This window comes from Conger conger, chromosome 17, assembly GCF_963514075.1.
Source record: "Conger conger chromosome 17, fConCon1.1, whole genome shotgun sequence".
Lineage (NCBI taxonomy): Eukaryota > Metazoa > Chordata > Actinopteri > Anguilliformes > Congridae > Conger > Conger conger.
In genome coordinates, this window is record NC_083776.1 from 31,681,641 (window position 1) to 31,703,745 (window position 22,105).

At 42.2% G+C, this 22,105-nt stretch overlaps 2 protein-coding genes across 3 annotated transcripts; one reads left to right on the plus strand and one right to left on the minus strand.

Annotated features, from left to right (window-relative positions):
* Window positions 1–1,733: 1,733 nt before the first annotated feature.
* On the minus strand, window positions 1,734–15,476 carry LOC133116680 (integral membrane protein 2B-like). Of its 2 annotated transcripts, none has more exons than XM_061226526.1 (6): window positions 15,202–15,476; window positions 6,311–6,439; window positions 5,909–6,124; window positions 5,311–5,421; window positions 4,280–4,430; window positions 1,734–2,913 (listed from the first exon to the last, which is right to left on the minus strand). In XM_061226526.1, the coding sequence occupies exons 1-6, from the start codon at window positions 15,286–15,288 to the stop codon at window positions 2,825–2,827; spliced, it is 783 nt and encodes a 260-aa protein (XP_061082510.1). In that variant the 5' UTR covers window positions 15,289–15,476; the 3' UTR covers window positions 1,734–2,824. The 2 variants fall into 2 exon arrangements, with proteins under 2 accessions (XP_061082510.1, XP_061082511.1); XM_061226527.1 differs by having other exon boundaries at window positions 5,909–6,112; window positions 15,202–15,475.
* Window positions 15,477–17,143: 1,667 nt separating this feature from the next.
* med4 (mediator complex subunit 4) lies at window positions 17,144–20,568 on the plus strand. The gene is made up of 7 exons (XM_061226810.1): window positions 17,144–17,252; window positions 17,525–17,591; window positions 17,727–17,897; window positions 18,432–18,489; window positions 18,582–18,668; window positions 19,088–19,219; window positions 19,600–20,568. Exons 1-7 carry the CDS (start codon window positions 17,182–17,184, stop codon window positions 19,770–19,772), a joined length of 759 nt encoding a protein of 252 aa, XP_061082794.1. The 5' UTR covers window positions 17,144–17,181; the 3' UTR covers window positions 19,773–20,568.
* The last annotated feature ends 1,537 nt before the right edge of the window (window positions 20,569–22,105 follow it).

The following is a 22,105-nucleotide window of genomic DNA, read 5'->3' on the forward strand; positions in this document are numbered from 1 at the left end:
AATGGGTTGGAATTCAAACCTGCATACTCACTATCCTCCAGGGCAATGAGTTTGAGACCACTGATTTAGATCTTCTCCCCTGTTGATTTACAGAAAAAAAGAATAAAGCACTGTTATCTATTAAGAAAAAAAGAAATTGACTGCACTGCTGGAGTCTGGGACACTTCATTATCAAATGAAAAAAGGGGAAATAGCAAGAGGTTTATTTATTATTTTCCACAAATTAGTCCAGTATATTGAGTTTTTTGACATAAAAATAAATTCTCACAAATAACTCAAAATCCATTCAGCTACCAGTCATATCTGCTTGATCTCAGGTCTGGGTGAAGCACAGCAGGTTAAGAGTATATAGGTGCCTTATTGTGTTTGTGCCGAGTGAACTGGGCAGCCAGGCCAACCTCTTATGTTCTGTGCCACCCCACAGAGCTGCTGTCCAGCTGGGACTGGCACAATCACGAGTCCACTCCAGAACATGGAATTTAGCAGTTCAAAAGATTAAGCACTTTGGTAGTCACTTTTGCCCCTGTAAAAACACAGGGCTTGTTTTAAATATCATTAATTAATTAATTTATTTCAGACACAAGAAACCAAGTGAGATAAGTGAACTGTGGAATCAGCTGCTTTATTTGGTCAGGTAAGTGCTGAGTAACAATGGAAACCTACACCCACAGTAGCTCTCCCATGGGCAAGAGTGAATGCTACAGGGCTAGATAAATACACTCAATCCCGGCCCCTTTAATACTGTTGAATACATTTAAATCAGCCGGCCTTGCTTGTTTAATCACCATCATCCAGGTAGGTAGGTCACGGCAAAGATGTCAGCAGTCAAGTCTCACACCAATTAAATGCATGCATGTAATCCAAGCAGTACCGAGCTCTGCAAACTTGTGCTCTTCTGGTTCCCGTCAGTAACGTTTCCAAGAGCTGCCCTCGTTATCACCCCGAGTATGCCCACACGGACATAAGGGGAATGGATATACACATCACCAGCTCCCTCTCTCCATCTCTATATCAGCGGTATAACAACTGTTGCTTCTAGCAGTAATCGGAATGAAAACCTGCATGCACAAGGCCATCTGCGGTAACGAGTTTGAGACCACAGCCCTATACGCTTATCTATATGCAGGTATGTGTTGGCTAGGAGTTTGAGGGGGGTGGGTAGTTATTTCTATGTGCCTTTTGCAAGATTAGCTTATCTGTAGGGAACATGCTTTGAAAGTGTCTCTTTGTAACACGCACGCACACACACACACACACACACACACACACACACGGAAATGGGCCAGGTGACTAATGCACAGCACAGAGCCAAACTGTGAAAGACCCCCCCTGCCTTTCCACTTCAAACATCAAGCATTTTCAAGTGCCCTCCAAATGTCCCTTGGCAACTGTGAGGCCATTTCAAACTACTAATCATGGAGATTTCTACTTCAAAGGGCGCTTGATGCTCCTGTTACAGTATCTGTATGTAGGCTGATCCCTACTTAGATTTCAAACCCAGAGGCAGACCACAGCAAAAACAGAAATGCACATGAATACCATCATCTACAGAAAACCCTGAGCTCAGTGAACCCAAAAACAGACCCAGTACTTCACTTTTTGTGTACAACTGAAAACCTTTTCTTTTAAGCTGCTCTAAACGGTTAAATATTGTATACACCTCTTTCACGAGGAAAATAAGACAAGGTTTGAATGCTTGTGATAAAATAGGTTAGAAAAGAAGGACAAACCAATGACCTACAGAGGATTTATTGCAGAATTGGTCATTTTTACATGTGTTATGTACAGCACAAATTAGTACAGTCCAAAGATCTGTGAGACATTCAAACAATCACAGAAATCATTTTTACTGAAAAGATTACCTTTAAAACAAAAATGTGTATTTTTTAATACACAAAACAATACTAATAATCCTAATTCTAAACCTTTTTCCCCTCCAATTTATTAGTTCTTACAAATCAATTTCTTCCTTGCATTATAAAAAGTGTCAAAGGTGTAATTAATGCTTTTCTTACATATTAAGAAAATTAATCATATACACAATTATTTCAAGATGATCAATATTGCGAGAAATGTTAGGAAAATATTTCTGTAGAGTATTTAGTTTGCTACAGCAGACAATGAATATATAAAAACTAAAGACAAACTGGACTAATCCAGCCATATAGCTAGGTTTATTTTAGAAAAATGAAAGTATCCCATGTGTAACATTTTCATTAATTTATGTGAATTTTCAAAATAGAAATACAGATTATACATGTATATTCCAATCGATTAATCACGCAGTTGCAGTCATTTTTCAGAGCTTCCTGCTACGGGTTGCTTTTTATTTAAATATTCTAAATATATAGAATTTAATTCACCTGGTTTTCATTGAAGTTTACTTTTATTTTTTCATCAAACTAGCAGTTAAGTCCTGGAAAGAGTAAGAAGAGTATAGGCAACTCCCTAAAAACAGACACAGAGGGGGGAGGGCCCCTCTTTTTCTCCTGAGGAGTATTGTCCTTATGAATGCATATCAAAAAACACTTCAGTGACAATACTTTCGTAGTCTTCTGATGCATTATATTGCTTATAGACAAATACACTACCCTCACCCAAGCTACCTGTAGTTAAGAAACAAGAACAATCAACAACATTCAGCACATTCAAATGAACACACTTGGAAAACAAAAGTAAAAAATGTTTAAATGTTCACATTTGTGAACTGAGAGTGGTGGACTGAGAGCTGGGGAGATTTTTTCCTCTGTACTGTGTCTGTATTTCCCTGTAGAGTGACCTTAAATGTCTTGAAAGGCTCTTTAAAAAAAACAGAACTATTACTCTAGCCCTCACAGATCATGGTCTCCACCACAAAACTGTGCTCAAAGTGGCGGATCTTCACGCAGTTCAGCACCTCACGCTTCTGCATGCCTGCAGAGGAGAGAATGCAATGTAAACTCTGGCTCAGAGACCACATTTAAACATGCACAGTCGTGTGGGAAAATGCGGGCGCCCCTGGTCAAAAAGACTTTTACAATTAATAGCTTGGTGAACAGAAGCGAACCTGACCTCTAAAATGGTACAAAGCCAAATGTGACATTTCTTCAAATTATAAAAAGCAAGATTACTTTTTAATTAATTAAATTAAAAAGTTATGAATTTTTTTACAGTTTCAAAAAAAGAAAAAGGGGATAGGGAACCCTGTCAGTTACTTTGTAACTCCTCCTTGGGCAACTATAACAGCTTGCAAACGCTTCCTGGAGCCAGCTAAGAGTCTTTTAATACTTGCTTTTGCTTTACCTTTTCCCCATTCTTCCTGGCAGAACACGTCTAGCTCAGAAATATTCTTCAGCCTCCTTGCATTTACAGCATGTTTGAGGTCTCTCCACAGATTTTGAATAATATTCAAGTCTGGGGAAAGTGGTGGCCATTCCAAAACCTTCATCTGTCTTTCCTGGAGGTAATACATGGTTTATTTTCGAAGTATGCTTTGGATCATTGTCTTGCTGGAATACCCAGCCTCTCTTCAACTTCAATGTCTGGACTGACATTTGAACATTGGCCTCTGGAATGTCTTGATATTTGGTGGAATCCATTCTTCCACTCACACATTATTTCCTGTGCCCCCAGCTGCCACACAACCCCAAAGGATAATGGATCCACCTCCATGCTTAACGGTTGGCAAGGTGTTCTTTTCCACTATGATTTCACCCTTTTTTTCTCTCCAAACATACCCTCTTTTGTGGTGGCCAAAAAGTTCAATTTCGGTTCAGTCAGTCAAAAGCAGATTGTTCCAAAAGGCTTCTCAAATGTTTTCTTTTGCAGACTTCAGAAGCTTCATTTTGTGTCGAAGTCATAGGAAAGGCTTCTTTCTGGCAACTCTTTGTTGTTTAAGTACATTGTATTGTTGCGCTGACTCTTTTTGCACAGCCCTTTAAGCAGTGATGCGTGGGCTTTAAAGCGGTCATGCTTTAAAATGTGCAGAAAGGTCTCATGTTTAACATTTACAGTTCAGATTTGCTTCTGTTCAAAGACATTAACTGTAAAAGGCTTTTTGACCAGGAGTGCACACATTTTTGCAAATGACTGTACATTAGCAGCATAGTTTTCTATTATGCTAACAAAAGGCTTTTGTCAGTGGCTTTAAAGAGGGTTACTAGGTAGTGTTTTTTCACGAGAGGCACTTAGAAAAGACATATGAACAACATTATACAATAGGCGTCCATCAGAGGAGAATCAGATTCTGTGCTGCGGTCTGTAGTGTGCAGTATGTGGTTTGTGTGTAGGCATCACTCACCCAGTATGGTATCTCTGCGCTGCAGCCTGAACGTGTCTTTGCCACGGCAGAGGTTGTAGATGAAGAATCCCAGCTGGTCCACATCATCTATCCTCTCCGTCACGATCATCTGCTCGTGAATCAGGTAGGACTGTGGCAGGTAGGTCCCAGCCTGAGGAAATGGTCGGCATTTATATAGCGCCTTTATCCAAAGCGCTGTACAACTGATGCTTCTCCATTCTCACACTCACACTCACACTCACACTCACACTCACACTCACACTCACACTCACACTCACACATGATTGGCTGCCATGCAAGGCGCCGACCAGCTCGTCAGGAACATTTGGGGGTTAGGTGCCTTTGCTCAGGGACACTTCGACATAGCCTGGGCGGGGGATGGAACCGGCAACCCTCCGACTGCCAGGCGACTGCTCTTACTGCCTGAGCTATGTCGCCCCCGCCCGACACACGCACGCAGACACGCAGACGCACATGCACACACACACACACACACACCATACACACACACACACACACACACAGTTAAACTAAAGCAGCTGCATGCACTTCCTACACATGATGTGACAAGAACAACGTTTAAGCCCTCTTAATGTCCTGCGTTGAGTAATATTTATGGATGGGCAACTTCTTTTTCTGTAGAATCATTTGCTCAGCAGCAGCCCCTAGTGGGCAACTTAAAAATCCTCCAAAATCCCCATGAAGCAGGAGAGAAATATAAAAATGCTATTATTTACTTTGGTAATGTTCAGACATTTCTGCTAGCTAGCTACCCACCCCACTTTACATGAACCAATGATGGCAAGACAACCTATGATAGCAACAGAACCCCTAAAGTGACATACACCACCATGCAAACTGCTCTGCACTGGGAGGGATATTTGAAACATTGCGGAGAGCTATGGGGGATGGTAACCTTGACGTTGAACTGGTTGTTTGATGTGCCCAACTCTAGACTCAAAAGAATGATGAGAGGTGTTTTTAGTGCTAAAGGCCAGGGGAATAACTTCAGTAGAGACATGTTGCACAACCTTGATGTTGACCAGCAGCTCCATGAAGTCCTTCGGGGGCATGACGATGGAGGTGTTGAGGGGGATGATGTAGCATTTGTTCAGGCTGAGGTCCAGGTATGCAGTCAGTTTCTGAAGGAGAAGCCGCAGTTGGGTTAGCTTTGGAGCAACCATGCCAATCTACTCTCTAACGCAAATCAAAGGCAGCACTCAAGACGTTTAAGCCTTCAATGTGCAAGGTCACAAATTTGTGATTTGAATTTTGTTAACTGGGGGAGGGGCTAGAAGTTTGCCCTTGTAAAAATGAAATATACTGCAAAGTATTATACATGCATATACTTTACAAAATACGACAGATTGCGATCCTGTGACCAAATGTATGTAATTCAGACAAAGGGAAAGTGGTCAACTTGCATGTGTAGATAATACCTTGATATTTTTATTTCAATGTATTACTGTATAGTGCATTTTCCTATGGCTCCATAATGGGGAAATGCAGAGCCTCAGGAATTGACCCTCTGCGTTCAGTGGGAAGGCCTTTGAACGCGGTCTCTCAGCTGAAGCACTTTCACGCATTGCACCCGGGGAGGAGCACGAGCGTGATGATGGGGAATCTAACCCTGGGGAAGTCGTGGACGATGTCGGCGGGGTCGCTGTCCTCGAACTCTGGCACGGGGACGTTGATGAGCTCCACCTCCTCGTCCTCCCAGAAGTGGACCTTCTCCTGGATACTCCGCAGCTGCTGTGGCAGATCCACGTCCTCCTCTGGAACCATGTAGTCCTCCTCTCTGTAGTTCACCCCGCACACGAACACCTGGCCCTCCTGGGAATGATCCTATACTGGTTTAGTACTTAGTGTTTCCGGTATTCCGGTATTAGTATTTCCAGAACGATATCTGCATAAAAGAGTGTGCTAAAGTGTGCTAGAGTGTACTACAGAAAAGTAAAGGTATTTTTCTTAAAATGTATATGGACACATTTGACATAATAATAAGTGATATATACTGCTCCAAACACTCACATTTAGCACGTATCTGTACAGGTAGACTCCTCCCACGACCACGCCCGACAGTATGAGGGCCAGGCCCAGGCACATGCACCAGCACCAGGCCTTCGACTGCTGCCGAACCCGCACGCCATCCTCCGGGTCCTATGCACAGAAACACACACACCCATCAATCAATCGACCAATGTCAATCAAAGTGTTTCAGTGCCTGAGATAGTCAATAAGCGACCATAATCATAAACCACATTCCTCAGGAGAAAAACTACCACTGAACGAACGTTAACTTCTGGCGGAAGCGGGCGGGTTTACATTAAATACATGCCAGTTGCCGCCTGATGATCCTTCACTTGAGTAGCAGTACAACAGATATGAAAGCAATGGCCGTGGAGATATAACAAAATGCTGGAGAAACATTTGCATCTCTATCATTAGTACCAGCAGGAAATATTACAAATACAAAATACAGTCTCCTCCATATACAGCAACTGCTTATAGTGGAGGAAACTGAACAATATTTTGCCAGCCTATGCAACATTGTGGGTTCATTATTATGGAGAGCAATGAACTTACACAATATCACACCTGTACGCAGTACCAAGTTTATCAAATGGAAGCAAGTTAAATGAAAAGTCAATTTCATGGCCCCTGCATACCGCAGCAGTTCCCCTTATAAACACACACTCAATCCACTTCTGCATTCTGTTACCCATCTGCAACCATATTTTGGGTGGGGGAGGGAGGCAGTTTTACTATTTACCGACGAGACACTGCAAGTTTGCAAGTTCACCACTGTCCCGAGAAATTCCTGGTTCAATAAGACAAACTTCCCCGAGATGCAAAGTCATGCACATTCTGGATATGGAAGCCAAAAGCACACATGCAAAAAGAAACCAAAACAAATGAAAGGTAACTTCCCATCATTCCAGAGAAGAGAGACAGAAAGTCTGTGCGACAGAATGCGAGAAATATAGTGTGACTATATACAATTCTCAGGAGTAATGCCACATACAGACTTTTCAAAATTTCAGGTTGTCCAAACAGGTTGTCAAAGGAGATCTAGCAGACTTGTAGTACATTGAAGTGAGTTGAACAATGCATAGGGACTTTATTCATGCTTGTTGATCAGAAGATGTTGTTGACTTCCGAGAAACACACACCCAAGCACAAAAACAAAGACAGTCCACCACTGAATACTTGACTGTCACCAAACCCAATGCTACCGGAAACTGTAACTTTTACCCCCCCCCCCCCAATTCCAAATTGGAGCGCTAACCCTGTAGATAATAATACAGGTTACATGGACAGCAGTGTCTGGTGACTGCAGCAGTGTGGGGAGCTTGCGTGGAGACATCTCCTTCCTCTCCCGTGAGTGAGCTCTGCTCCCTCGGGCTCCCATTCGCTCAGCTCTTACATCAGCCACTCCCCTGGCGGCCCGCCAGCGCTCCGTCCGCATTACATCAGCCAGGTGCGCTGGCCCCGCCCACACCACCACCCCGCCAGGTGTGCCGAGCGGTTTCCAGTAAACAGCGCTCCGAGAACGCAAGGGCAGGCTTTCCGCGGTTATCTTTTGTTATCTGTTCTGCTGTAAAATGGCTGCCTTACTTCCCCCCCCCCCCCAGGTAGGTGTTCCTTGATGCAAATTTCTTTCACCTTTCACAGTGAACTGGTTCAAGATAATGAAACAAAAGGCGCGATATAAAGGCCATCCATTGATATTATTATAATCATTATTACTTGGGGTCCATACTGAAATGGAGAGGTTGGTTTTCCACAGTGAGGTGAAGGTTGCCGGTGTCTGTTTCTGGAGGAGTTTTATGCAAGAGCTGGAACAGGAGGGCATGGGAAACCTCGCAGTGCTCCTGTCTGTTAATCTCTCTGTATTTAGGGGAAGGAATCTGCCGGTGGCACAGCTAAAGCCGCCCGGTGCAACCGTATCCCCGGGATTAAGTGCAAATCCCTCTCACTCCAGCAGGCTGAAAACCTCAGAGCTCGGCTGCGAGAGACAGCTCCCTCAACACACCCACCTGCACAGGCAGCCAATCAGGGGGGCTCCATTTGCATCCTCTCCGGGTGGTTGGAGGGTGAGGAGGAGGTTGGGGCATCCCTTAAACACGGCCAAACACCTCAGCAGCTCAAAGCGCAGAGACTGCAATACGAGTCCTCCCTTCACACCACCCCTTACCCACAGCTCACACTCATCTTACATGCTCATGTACTTCATCACGTGCCCTTATCCAACATTTATCCAACCTGTACAGTTGGGTATTTGTTAATATGGATAAGCTTGGACCATGGATAGATCGACCTCCGTGATACGGCCCCAGCTGCCAAACCACAACCCCACACTCCCCCTCTACCACGTCTCTTCCTCTTCCTATAAATCCAAATCCAACACGGAATGAACTACTTCATCCCAAAAAAACACACCCAACTTCCTTCTTTCTGTGATGGCCGTGTCCTTCCCAAAGTCATGCGTAGACCTCAAAGCACGGCCACTTGCTGCTTACAGTCTAATAAGCAGCGTAAAATGCCAGATGTACATAGCGGAGACGTCCAAAGGGATCAAACCTCGTAAGATGGTTGGGATTCTGACTGAGCAATTACAGCAGCAGCCGCCCACACACGACCCGCACGGCAGGAAATGGCAAATTAGCCACCTGAAGCTGGGTACCTGGGTGCGTTTCCATGCCTACCCTCCCCGTGGGGTGGCTGAGTAATAGGGCTGGGTAGATTTCACTTTCCATTCCGTCTGTTAAGGGAATTAACTCAAATCCATTTCAATACTCGGAACTGGATCCACAATGGATAGGAAATTAACCAAATTGATCCACATTTACTGAACTGAAATGAAACCAACCCCAGACTATGGAGTGATGTCCTTCAGTGGAACACCCTGAAAAGGGCAGAACCCTCTGTGCTGTATAGGAACAGGCCCCACAAACACAAAGGCATATGCATATGCAAACCCTTCCTGTAGCCAGCTAGAGTCTTTCAATTCCCACTTTTGGAATTTTCCCCCCCATTCTTCTTGGCAGAACACCTGCAGCTCAGAAATATTCTTCAGCCTCCTTGCATGTATGACATGTTTGAGATCTCTCCACGGATTTTGAATAATATTCAATTCTGGGGACCATGGTAACCATTCCAAAACCTTTATCCGTCTTTCCTGGAGGTACTTCATAGTTGATTTCAAGGTATGCTTGAGATCATTGTCTTGCTGGAAAACCAAACCTCTCAACTTCAATGTCTGGATTGACCTTCGAATATTAGCCTCCAGAATTTCTTCATATTTGGGGCAATCCGTTCGTCCTTCTACTCCAACAATATTTCCAAAAGATACTTTCTTTGGTGGGTTTGTCAGTCCAAAGAACATTGTTCCAAAAGGCTTCAGGCTTCTCAAGGTTCTTTTACATACTTCAGGTGCTTAATTTTGCGTTGAGATGAGTTACTTCAGAATAAATAGTTCAGTCCTGGAATTAATAACAAAGAATAATCCAAAAGGGTCTCCAAACCTTTACACAGGACCCTTTTATTTTTTTATCATTTAAGCAATCTCGCTTGAAAATTTGCAGAATGGTCTTGTTTAAATCACTAACATTTCAGGTTTGCTTAAACTCGAAGATATTAATTGTAAAAGGTATTTTGACCAGGGGTGTCCACAGTTTTGCACAACCTAAGAGCAATTTCTAGCCATCTTGAGTGTGACATTTACTTATCAGTGAAATTAAGCGCTTTCACTCTGAATCTTGCAATGCTACCAATCAGTGTGTAAATATTACGAACAGCATGGCGACATGGCTCAGGCAGTAAGAGCAGTTGTCTGGCAGTCGGAGGGTTGCCGGTTCAATCCCCCGCCCGGGCTGTGTCGAAGTGTCCCTGAGCAAAGACACCTAACCCCCAAATGCTCCTGACGAGCTGGTCGGCGCCTTGCATGGCAGCCAATCGCCGTCGGTGTGCGAGTGTGAGTGTGTGTATGAATGGGTGAATGAGAAGCATCAATTGTACAGGGCTTTGGATAAAGGCGCTATATAAATGCCAACCATTTTTTTTTTTTTTTGTGGATGAAGTAAATCGGTGTAATCATTGTGTTGAGGTTCAAGTCTGGGTCACTGCCCGTTGTACTCTTTTAAAAAAGAATATATTTTTTTTTTATTCAATTTTAAAAAATCATTTTAAAAAAAGTTTTATTTAAGATGCGTTTACAGAAGCAAACTTTTTTTTTTTCTTCTTCTTGCACTGTGGCACTTCACTTCTGCTAAAAAAAAAATGCAAATTCCTGCAATAACAGCCCAATATCACAGGTCCAGCAGAAACCTCATTGCACTGGCATGAAGTTACAGTGATGTTTCTGATTACACATTGGGGGAGGAAGTGGTGGCATATCTTCTACAGAAGGTGGAAGTGAAGATGATGGTGAGAGACCAGCTGCGCTCCCCCTGACTGAGCGATGGGGAGGTGGAGACGGCTGAAGTTACTCATGTCCTTGCTCCACCCGGGATACACAGTTGCCCGCACGTTGCTGTCCGTCAGTCACGGTTTCATTAGCTAGCTCGTACATAAAGCAGCTGCCCGTCAATCTCCACATTTCATTAGCTGCCTTGTACATAAACCAGCTCCCCATCAATGACCAGGTTTTATGAGCCGCCTTGTACATTATTAACCAAACATCAGTCTCCATGTTTCATTAACTGCCTTGTATAAACAGAGCCCTGCCTTTCTGCCCTTTGACCATTATTGTTGCATTACACCAAAACACACACACACACTGCTTGTGCTGGTCTGTCACAGCAGTGTTCATGGCAGTTTGGCTTACATAAATTGCATGTGGAAATCTGTTTATCCTGTACTTAAATAAGGAAATATTTTTTAGGGAAAAGTAACTGCCCAGAGCAGGGGTCGGCAACCCTGGTCCTGGAGAGCCGCAGGGTGTGGCTGGTTTTTGTTTTCGCCTTAATACCAGCAACTGATTCATACCCAAGAAACCAGGTGAGGCCAGTTAACTGAGTAATCGACTGCTTTAATTGATCAATTAAGTGCTGAGTAACAACAAAAGCTAGCACACCCCGTGGCTCTCCAGGATCAGGGCTGCTGACCCCTGGCCCAGAGGATAGCAGCGCTTGAACATGAAACAGCCTTTACACATTAAACTCCTGGCCACTGGTCTCCTGCTCGTTGAAGTGACACAAAAGTCAGCTTTAATAATACACTCGTCATTGGCAGAGTCAAACAGCCGGCAAAAATTTAAGGCATAAAAAAACCTATGGGTGATTAAAAACAATTTTAAAAATATCTATGAAATTGCAAAAAGGCTCTAGGGACAAGTGGTTTAACACTTGCGGTTAGATGTCTTTCCCACAGCCTCTGAATGCAACACCTGCCACACAAGCCAAGATCTGCATCAGCTATGCTATTCTCACACTCACTTTATATGGACAAAATATGGACGTAGAACTGTATGAGTGTGCAAACTTAAAAGTTTTTTTATATATATTTTTTTTTAAAGAAAGAAATGAATACATGCCAGCAGCAATAACAACATAACACACTGAGACAGTCTCCTGGTGAGCAGGTCCTGCTTCAGCATGATTCCTTGGCATGGTGACCCTGTGCATTGCATAACCGAACCATCGCCATGGGAGTGCCAGATGTTGCTGGGAGACCAGAGGTGCCAAGATGGTGACCCCTCTGCGTGACCCCGCCTGCCTGCGCAAGCTCCTTTTTCAGGTGTGGCTGTGTGCCTGTGACTGTGCTTGGCTGGGTACTCAAACTGAGCACAGATGCTACAGTGAAGAATTAGACTTGAAAAATTGTATTGTAAGGCAGCAATTAATATGGAGTCATTCACTGTAAACTCAAATGAGGTTTACGCTTGAAGTACCGCTGTGCATCTCGTCCCCTACCAACAGCAACAATGTCCTGCGTGCTCTTCTAATGCAGCATGGAGACCTGCTTCACTTCCAGCAGTAGTGTAAATTCACATTTAACAAATGTAAAGCGGTCTCATGTCAGACCGTATCGAATTTAAAATCCTCTAGGCCCAGGAAGAGAAGTGATACATCTTCTTTAATCCACTTGATTAATCTCTTAAAATATAAAATACTTTTGTAAAACCAGCTCTAAGCCTCTTCGAACAAAGGCTAAAGAGATTAGAGACTCCGCAGTACGTTTCTTTCCAGAAGCCATCTGTTTGAAGCCCAGGATTTGTTTTACTGCCCTTTCTGTAGTTTTATCTGGTTCAGGTTAGAGACAATTCAGTTTCTGGAGTTCTCGTAAATTGAATCTACATCACTATTTGAAAAGTTTTGAAACACTGAAACCGAGCTTTGAAAGTTTTTGAAAGGTATTACAGTTAATTAGAATTATTGAAATTAATGCAAGAACATGTTGAATACTCGTAACAAAGGCAATCGATTGCTGTGCATAATAGCTACATCACCCATTTTAAGTCTTGAAAAGGAGAAGTTAAATTTTTTATCTTTGTGGATGTAGCTATGTGTGCAGTTGATTTAAGCACTGCATGTACTTCCTCTGAATTGCATGTGCTGACCACAGCCATAGATCCCATGATGAACCAAGTAAGATGGCAGAGAGAAGATAATTTTTGCTGGCAGAGGTATGAATCTCCTCCCCGCTCCAATTTCGCAGCATCATAAAATTTGAACCAAAAAAAGTTCTTAAAATGCAACTGCTGCCAAATTATGATGACCCGTCTCCCTGTTAACAATATTGGCATGTCACCTCTACACTCTAAAATCAACTAGTGAACAGCTTAAATTATTTATGTAATATAGAAATAGAATACGTGGCATAGAACAGAGCTTAAAGAGAGCACAATATTGTGTATTTGTGTTCTGTGCAAGTTCACTTGCAGGGACCAATATAACATTACCTTCATGTTTTTGATGATATTCTGAGGATTGGTGCTAAAGTTAATTTCCTATTTGCCTGAAATATAATGAAATTAGAGTAGTTTATGAAATTTTAGTTACCATTTTTTATAACAGGAGGAACACGGTGGTCAAGGGGGTCACACTGCCAATCATAATTCAGCATTTGGAGATCGATCAGTCCAGAATGCATAACCCCAAACAGAGTACCATATGGCCATGGGCTGGAAAAACTCATGCAAATAAAAGTTACTTTTTAACCAAGTTACAAGTTTAAAAAGAGAAAAATTTATAGAAGTTTTAAACAATGCGTTTCGGCACCTTTTTAAACCCCAAGAGAGTAAAAAATGACCCCCACAGATTGTGGCTATAGAATCACCAGCGATAATATTTGGTCAGAAATCCTTGACTGCACATTTTAGACTGCGAGTGGCAATCTGTAAAGACAGGAAACTCAATATACACTGAATGGAAATAAACATGTAATAAAATAACAAAAAAATGCATCATGTTTGGTCACAGTATACATATTTAATTTGGCAACGGGTCGATACATCCAGAAGATACTTCCGAGTCTAAAAACGGTTCGGTCTGACAGTGACAGATCACAGTCTCATATCTGAACCGAAAGAAATGCAGCTGACACCGTGCCAAAGTCGTATTTCCAACGTAGCAGACGAGCCAAAGACTAGGAAACAGAAACAGATGGCACACGTTTCTGCGCCAGGGACTTACTGACACTTCAGATTAATTACTAGGATCAAAACATTGCATACAGTGATTTCACTTCACAAGAGCACACCACGTAACGCCTCCATATTACTTGCCAGCCAGCTAGTATTTACACAATGTGCAACGAGCTTTACCTTTCTCCACGCAAATAGTTACGTTACAGATAACCGGGTTTGGACTTTAAACGTTAGCTTCTTCAACAAATGCAATAACGTCACATTGCAGCCTGTTTGTCAATCCATACGATAAGGCCTTATATCAGTAGACGCTCAACAACTCCGCGTGTAACTCATTAGTTAGATCTGCTAGTTTGGTTTTAAATGTATTTTATTTGCAACGTCAGCTATGGTGTCGACCTAAAACAATTGTAATAATAATGGCGAGGCGCAAGCTGGCTAGATAGTGTAATTTAGTTAGACACCTAACTTAACGTTAGTTGGCAACTTACGTTACGATATAGCATAATAGTATAACGAACTAGAACACACTATCGTTTACGGTACCATCTGGAAATTCCTGTGGAAAAGGGAAAATAACATTTCCTGGTTCTCAACAAGCCAAGCCAGGGGTCGAAGCAGCATAAAAAAAGGAGAATTTTCCTAAACCACGTTAAATCAAGCTTACTCGAGTATCGTTTTCAATGTCGTTGAGTTAGCATAGTGCCAGAATGATAATTCTAGCTGACCAAGTTAGAAAACGGCAGTTTACTGCATTGGGAATATTATAAGGCAAGGGAACTACATTTCGCGGAGTCAGCCATTTTACAAGCTAACAAGGGCTATCTTGCTGGCTCCAATCTAGTAACGATATGAGTTAACCAGTGTTACTAGTGAATGACGTCCAATGCCCAAAACCATCACCGTGCCATATCGCCTAACAATGACAACAATCATAGGGGCGAAGTCAACAAATTCCGCTGCATTTTCCACTTCCCAGTTCCCCTTATATAATTTCAGTTGGTGTTTAGTTTCTAATCCGCAGATAAAGGCGAATGCCGTTGAGCGTTAGCCGACAGGCTAGTTACACCCCCTGAGCGGCCTCATTTTACGCTTTCGATTGAACAAGGACATTTCTTCACACAGCTCCACCAACCTTTTTCTGAAATACCTTTTTTTAAAGTGAGCAATATATATAAATGACTACGTTGAAATAATGGATACGTTTTCAATTGCACTGAAGCTGTAATTCGCAAGCAAAATAAAATTACCTAAACATCTAGCTAATGTTAATGTCTAATGTCTAATGTCTAATGTCACGCTCCATTTGAGCACGCTAGTCTCAACTCACCTTGTATTCAGGAATGAGAGCCTCATTACCGTCCTCCTTTTTCACATCTTTCTGACCCAAAGCAGAATTAAAAGAAACCTTCACCATTGTGGAAAATGTACGTGTATTTTATCTTGTTGCGTTATATATTTTCTTCGAAAAGTAACCGAAAGACGCTTGACGAGGAGTCTTTGTCCTCACAGGTAGCTACCAACAAGGAAACCTTGAAAGTCGGATTTCTTGTTCTGCAGCTTCTCCCTTCGACTGACAGACTCCGTTGCCAAGGAGTGACGCAGATGAATATAGCTGCTCGCGAGCAAAACTGAACATGTACGAGGCGTCAAAATCGTCACCAGCAGGGGCGGGCTTTCCCTGTTGAAAGTTGTTTCCCACCAATTCCTTTCAATATAGCTACTAATTTATATGAAAATGTAAGAATGGATTTCATTTCATTATTTATTTGTATGTGTATATGTAAATACATTGTGTGCTTTTATGTGCAAAAGTTTACAGTCAAAAATAAAATGAAGTATGTTAGTGGATACAGTCATTTGAACATATAAAGCACTTAGACAATTAAATACCATTAAGCATAAACTTGGTAGGGGCATTAGCTTGGTTAACATCCTGCAAAAAAACTGTTTCTTAGATTTTATCCATGAAATTAACATTTAAACCAAATTAGATTAAACTGTAAAAGTTTATAACAGATGGTAAAATTCAATGTACATGATGAGTCCATAGAATCTGTGGTAGGGTCGCACTGAAAGATATCTGCCCCATGTTTTCTTGGTTTATTGACCAGCCAGACATCATCACACAAACAGGCACCTGCTTTTAGAATTCATATACTCACAGCCCCAGTTTGGCAGCATGGACAGGGCGGTTGAACTACTGGGCATTAGATATGAGAGTCATGTACAGTATCCACTTACTGTTACACTGCTGTTGTGCAATATTACTAATTTGTAATAGCACAAATCAATGCACAGTAAATTCCCCTTGCTAGGAATGCATCAGCTATGTAAATAATAGTAACACAGAAGCTATTAGGCTACATGAATGTTCTCCAAATTTCCTATGCCGTATGTGACATGGCATGAATTACCACAATGTGCATATGGTAGTTCTAAAATGCAAAACACAAAGAGAAAAACGAAACAGGAAAACGCGCAGCTCTGAAGTGCAAAACGTAAATATACAAGAAGAAAAAAAAACAGTAAGTGCAATTTACAAACATAAATAAAACGAGCACTATGAAGTGCAAAAACTGTACGCGGTCATAATGTGTGGGGACACATATGGTGTAATGTCGCTGAAAGTTAAATGACAAAGTCTATTTAGTTTATTCAGCAATTTACAATGGAACAAGTAAAACTATTTTCTTACTAAAATGTTAATGTCCAAGTAAGTTCACGTTTAAAAATCAGGAAATGAGGGTTACACGAAACACGGTGAACCAGGAAAGTAGCGGTGCAAGTCAAGTCTGCGGCAAAAAATGACGATGCCATTTCCTTTATATGTCTGTATGCTGCTGCACTTCATTTTTGTGTCTTGCACTTCAGATGCGGTCGTATCACCTATGTTTGCAATTTTCACTTAAAGGTTTATGTTTTTGTTCATGTCAGGGTTTTTTTCGTATGCAAGGTTTTGTGTTTTGCTCTTTGGTGCCTGTATCTGCACTTCATATCTGCAGATCTGTTTGTTTATGCGTTTTTGTTTTTGTGTTTTGCACCGTACTTACAGAATATATTAAATAAAATACATAACCTTTCCTCCACCTAAATAAACCATGAATTATTAAATGTATGCCCACCTACAACCTCAAACTTCGACCATAACAAAAATTTACTTTGAAAAAGGAATAGACTCCCATCCACGAGGCGTCGCTACCATTATTTTTTCTAGATCTTTCTTTTGACAAATGTGCTTTATTTAGATACATTTTCTGGTCCTTCCACTCATGCGCAGTAAAAAATAGCGAGCTACATAAAGCTCAGGATGGCGGTTTCTGATAAATCGACAAAACAGCGTTTATTATCTGTTTTGGACGATCTGGAGGTGCTATCGAGGCGAGTATTCCGCAAAAAGGACGCCTGACACAATGGGCATGCACTAGGCTGTGATCGGAATAGTTTGTAGAAAGGTGTAACTGCACATTCCAACGCCATACGTGCATGCATTGTAGCTAGCTAACGTTAGCTAGCTCGCAGTAGTTATGACAAGCATTGTAATTGTAATATTGACTTTAGCAAGAATCGTCGGCAGCAAACAAATAGTTTTTCTTTTAATTCCTGATCCTTTATTAATCGGTCAAGCTTGTTTATTATTATATTTCTTACAGGGAACTGATTGAGATGCTTGCTTTGTCGAGGACGCAAAAACTTCCTCATCCCGGCGAAGACACTCAGGTAAGTTCACTTGAGCTAGAGTAAGTGCCTCTGAAACTGGTAAACGATCGATCCCAGTGAAATCATCAGCAATTCTTCTAATGTCAGTAATTAGACCTCAGTTGCAGTCTTTCGTGCCCGCTGGTGTGTCCACAGATTCTTGAACTTCTAGTGCAGCGGGACGGGGAGTTCCAGGAGCTAATGAAGGTAGCTCTGGACCAGGGGAAAGTACACCAGGAGATGCAAGTGCTGGAGAAAGAGGTAGAGAAAAGGGACAGCGACATCCAGCAGCTGCAAAAACAGCTCAAGGAGGCCGAGCACATACTGGTGAGCGTACATTGTCCCAACATAGATTCTCATCTTTTCACGCAAAGGAAATTGTGAGGATGGGGGTGCATAAGGGCTAATCAGTTTCAGGATTTCGTGCAAACTTCTGGTCTTAATTAATTAATGAGCTCAATCATATCTTGGTCTGACATTTGTGTAGGCACCAACTACAGCTGTAGACTGTAAGTGTAGATGTTACTATGCTCAAGTGCAAGAGTGAACCAGCAAAGTTTATAGAACTGTCAGAATACTTGGGTAATTGGTTGGAAAGAAACACAGCAGGCCTCCAGGAAGTTGTACACTCCAACCCGAGTGAACAAGTCATGTTTTACAGGCGGCTTTGTTTATGACGAGTCATACTTTTTGTGAGTGAATTTCTTGAAGGACAGAGGTCTGGAGTGGTGTTTAAGTCTACTGCATTAATAAATCAAGCTTCACCCTATGTGAATTGTTCATATTATTGCTCTGGTAATTCAGTGTGCTTAGACTGGATATGTTGACTCTGTTAATGTTTGTTGTCATTTCCCCCCCCAGGCAACTGCTGTGTATCAAGCTAAAGAAAAGTTGAAGACCATTGAAAAGGCTCGCAAAGGTCTGAAATATATATTACCATGTTATGATCAGCCAACCCATTATTTTGAATTGGTGTCAGCATTGGGTTTAAATGTGATTGCTTTGTTTCAGGGAGCATATCTTCTGAGGAGATCATAAAGTACGCGCACAGGATCAGCGCCAGCAATGCTGTGTGCGCGCCTCTTAACTGGGTTCCAGGTATGAGCACCCCCCCCCCCCTTATTTAGTCTGTCCTCCCTTGTGAACCGGCTGGTTCTGCTTTTCCAATCTGATGTCATTGCTAGGTATAACACGCAACATGCCTTGTCCCAGCCATGCATTGTCCCAATGCCTCTCTCTTCATTCATTTGCATCTCGTTTCAACAAATGCACCTTTTCATTTGGTTTTGTGAGGTGTGTAATTGTCTCACTCCTTACTGATGCAAACCTGGTTTTTTGAAGAGAGAACATGCTAAACATGTTGGAAAGAAACCTGTGTCTTGCTCCTTACAACGCAGCAATTGCCATATCTTGGTGATATGGGATATCTTGTTTTGAAGTTGTTTTGGGGGTTGTCACCCTGCCAGCCAGCTGATCACCACATCACCACAGCGTTTATTTGAATATGCTGTTGGCAGGTGATCCACGCAGACCCTATCCTACCGACCTGGAAATGCGCAGCGGAATGCTGGGTCACATGAGCAACCTGCCCACCAATGGAGTGAACGGGCACCTGCCAGGCGACGCCCTGGCAGCTGGAAGACTTCCAGGTGATTTTCGTGATGCTGTCAGGTTCTTGGTTTAGCCTGAATCCCCACTGCCTACAAGTCAGGCAAAATTGTGTTGCTACTGTACCCTGGAAAATGATGAATTGGTGAATATATGTCCAAACTAGACAGCAGAAAGTTGAAGGGCCAGTCTGTATACATCTTTGTTTTCACAAACTACCCTGGCCGATTTAGCAAGATCACTGTATGCACCAGTACGCTTGATCAGACCAAATGTCTTGTATAGACACAAAAACAGTCTTCAGCTGTCATTTGCTGGTAGAAGTGGGCCATGGATTTCAGAGTGTGAACCTGTTCTTTTTTGTTAAGTTGTTAAGATTTGCATTTGATCATTGATGACATATCCCCCCCCCCCCCCCCAGATGTTCTCACGCCACAGTACCCCTGGCAGTCCAGTGACGTGTCTGTGGGAATGCTGCCCCCCCACCACAGCAATGACTTCACACTTGAGCCCCCCGGCCACAACAAGGAGAACGAGGACGATGTGGAGGCCATGTCTACGGACTCGTCTAGCAGCAGCAGTGACTCGGACTGAGGCATGCCCGGAGGCACTTGTGCAAACACATGCAGCCCACCCTGTACACACACACATGCACACAGCCCTGTACCACTGCTGCATACACACAAACACAGCAGCACCAACCCCAAAAAAGCTGGTCTGTAACTTGAGATACTGTGGGAAAGTCGTGGGTGTAGTCTGCATACATCATGAATGTTTGTAAGGTATATCTTCAAAGTGATATATATTGGGTAATCAGATTAGTAACACAATGCATCCGTCTTGTTGCACAATCTCCTTTTTAAATATGGAGCTGGCTATGTATTGTGCCACACCACAGTAGCTGGGATTATTATAGGAATGAACTTACAGTTCCTGTTAACATTAGCACATGTTCTCATGGTGGAAAACAAAGCTGTATGTTATATTTTTCTGATCTTTGTAAGTGGGGTGGATAGTAGATAGGGATTATGAATTTGGTAGGGATGATACAAGCGAAAAGCAGAGGTGTGAATCACGCTCTGGCTCCTTATGCATCTTATCCAGCCTACTCCTGTCTCGGTCACTGTGCAAAACTGCACCCCGGTTGTGAGCGATCTGGCATTAAGTACTCTGACGAGGACAGACTGCTTGTTTCTCAAAACAAAAACAACAAACATGCAAACTACTTTAATAAATACTTTGGTTTATTAATTTATTTTAATCCAAAGAACCATCAGGTTAATAAAAAAATAAATTATGTGCATCAGTGCAGGTATTCTGTTTTGATTGTCTGAATTGTAAATACTGTATATGTTTTCCTACCTTGTAAATAAAGAACAGTCTTGACTAAGCTTTCCTTCTGTCAACTTCTGGTTGCTATTCTAAACCACTTAATTGTAAGGTTGGCTGTGAGTTCACTCGTTTTGAGCAGTGAATTTTAGGCTTTAAGATGGTAAAACAACCAATATGCAAACACATAGAGATTATTGGCATTTGGCAGATGCTCTTATCCAGAGCAACGTACAGTTGATTAGACTAAGCAGGAGACAATCCTCCCCTGGAGCAATGCAGGGTTAAGGGCCTAGCTCAAGGGCCCAACGTCTGTGCAGATCTTATTGTGGCTACACCGGGATTAGAACCACTGACCTTGCGTGTCCCAGTCATTTACCTTAACCACTACACTACAGGCTGCCCTATGACATGCAAGTCCAAATTCCAGTGTGACCTCCGCTTGTCATCCAAAGAAACCAAAGCCACTGATATAAGGCCAAAATGAATCCCAGATAAATTAGAGTATTGGGACAGTGACACATTTTGGCTCTGTACTCCAGTACTTTGGAATGAAATCCGACAGCTTTTTTTTTACCTCCACATCATGTGATCCATGTAGGAATTACAGCCATTTTTACAGATAGTCCCCACATTTTAGGAGAGTAAAAGTCATTTGACAATTTATGAATTCTTAAGTGGAGAGGAACCATCTGCTCAGATCCAACCAAATGCCTCAATATGCATGCCTTGCAGGAGGACAATGACCCCAGACATACTGCTAAAGCAACCTAGTTTTTCAGGGGTAAAACATTGAATGTTCTTAACAGAACAGGCCATTCAGCCCAGCAATGCTCACCTTTTCCTATCACTATCTACCTACTGCTTAGTTTGCCTAAAAGCTAAATAGTATCGAGCACCGAATCAAGCCTGGTCTTGAAAACCCCCTAGTGTTTCTGCCTCTATTACAGTCAAGCTATTCCACACTGACCACTCTGAAAAAATACTTCCTATTATATGTGCGGAATGTATCTTTTGCCAATTTCCATTTGACCCCTCTCGCTCTGCTAACTGAACTCACCCTGAAGAATTCACTGCTCATTCCTTTGATTAATTTAAATACCTCAATCAAATCCCCCCTAAGTCTCCTTTTACTAAGCTTAAATAGATTAAGCATCTTAAGTCTATCCTCATAACTCTTATCTTTTATACATGGAACCAATCTGGTTGCCCTTCTCTGAAGCTTTTCCAGTGCCTCTATATCCTTCTTATAGTGCAGTCCCCAGAACTGCACACAGTTGGCCTTTTTTACTGCTACCACACATTGACTAGAACCTGAAGGCATTGATCAACTATTGCCCCCAAGCCTTTTTCAACTTGAGCACTTTCCAATTTTGTACCACTCATGAAGTAATCCTGCTATTTCCCACATGTAGGACTTCACATTTAGTTATATTGAATTTAATTTGCCAGGTTTCTGCCCACTTCTGGATTCTATTTAAATATTCCTGGATAACTTTAGTAGATTCCAAACTGTTATCTAAACCTCCTAGTTTTGTATCATCTGCAAATTTAACTAAAGTACTATACATGCCTCTGTCAAGGTAATTTAGGTAAAT

Coding starts and splice junctions, on each gene's coding strand:
- LOC133116680 (XM_061226526.1), bottom strand. CDS start 15,288: ATGGTGAAGGTTTCTTTTAATTCTGCTTTGGGTCAGAAAGATGTGAAA. Junction 6,440..15,201: donor CTCTCATTCCTGAATACAAG/GTGAGTTGAGAC, acceptor TTCTGTGCATAG/GACCCGGAGGATGGCGTGCG. Junction 4,431..5,310: donor AGCTGCTGGTCAACATCAAG/GTTGTGCAACAT, acceptor CCATTTCCTCAG/GCTGGGACCTACCTGCCACA.
- med4 (XM_061226810.1), top strand. CDS start 17,182: ATGGCGGTTTCTGATAAATCGACAAAACAGCGTTTATTATCTGTTTTG. Junction 17,253..17,524: donor GATCTGGAGGTGCTATCGAG/GCGAGTATTCCG, acceptor TATTTCTTACAG/GGAACTGATTGAGATGCTTG. Junction 17,592..17,726: donor ATCCCGGCGAAGACACTCAG/GTAAGTTCACTT, acceptor GTGTGTCCACAG/ATTCTTGAACTTCTAGTGCA.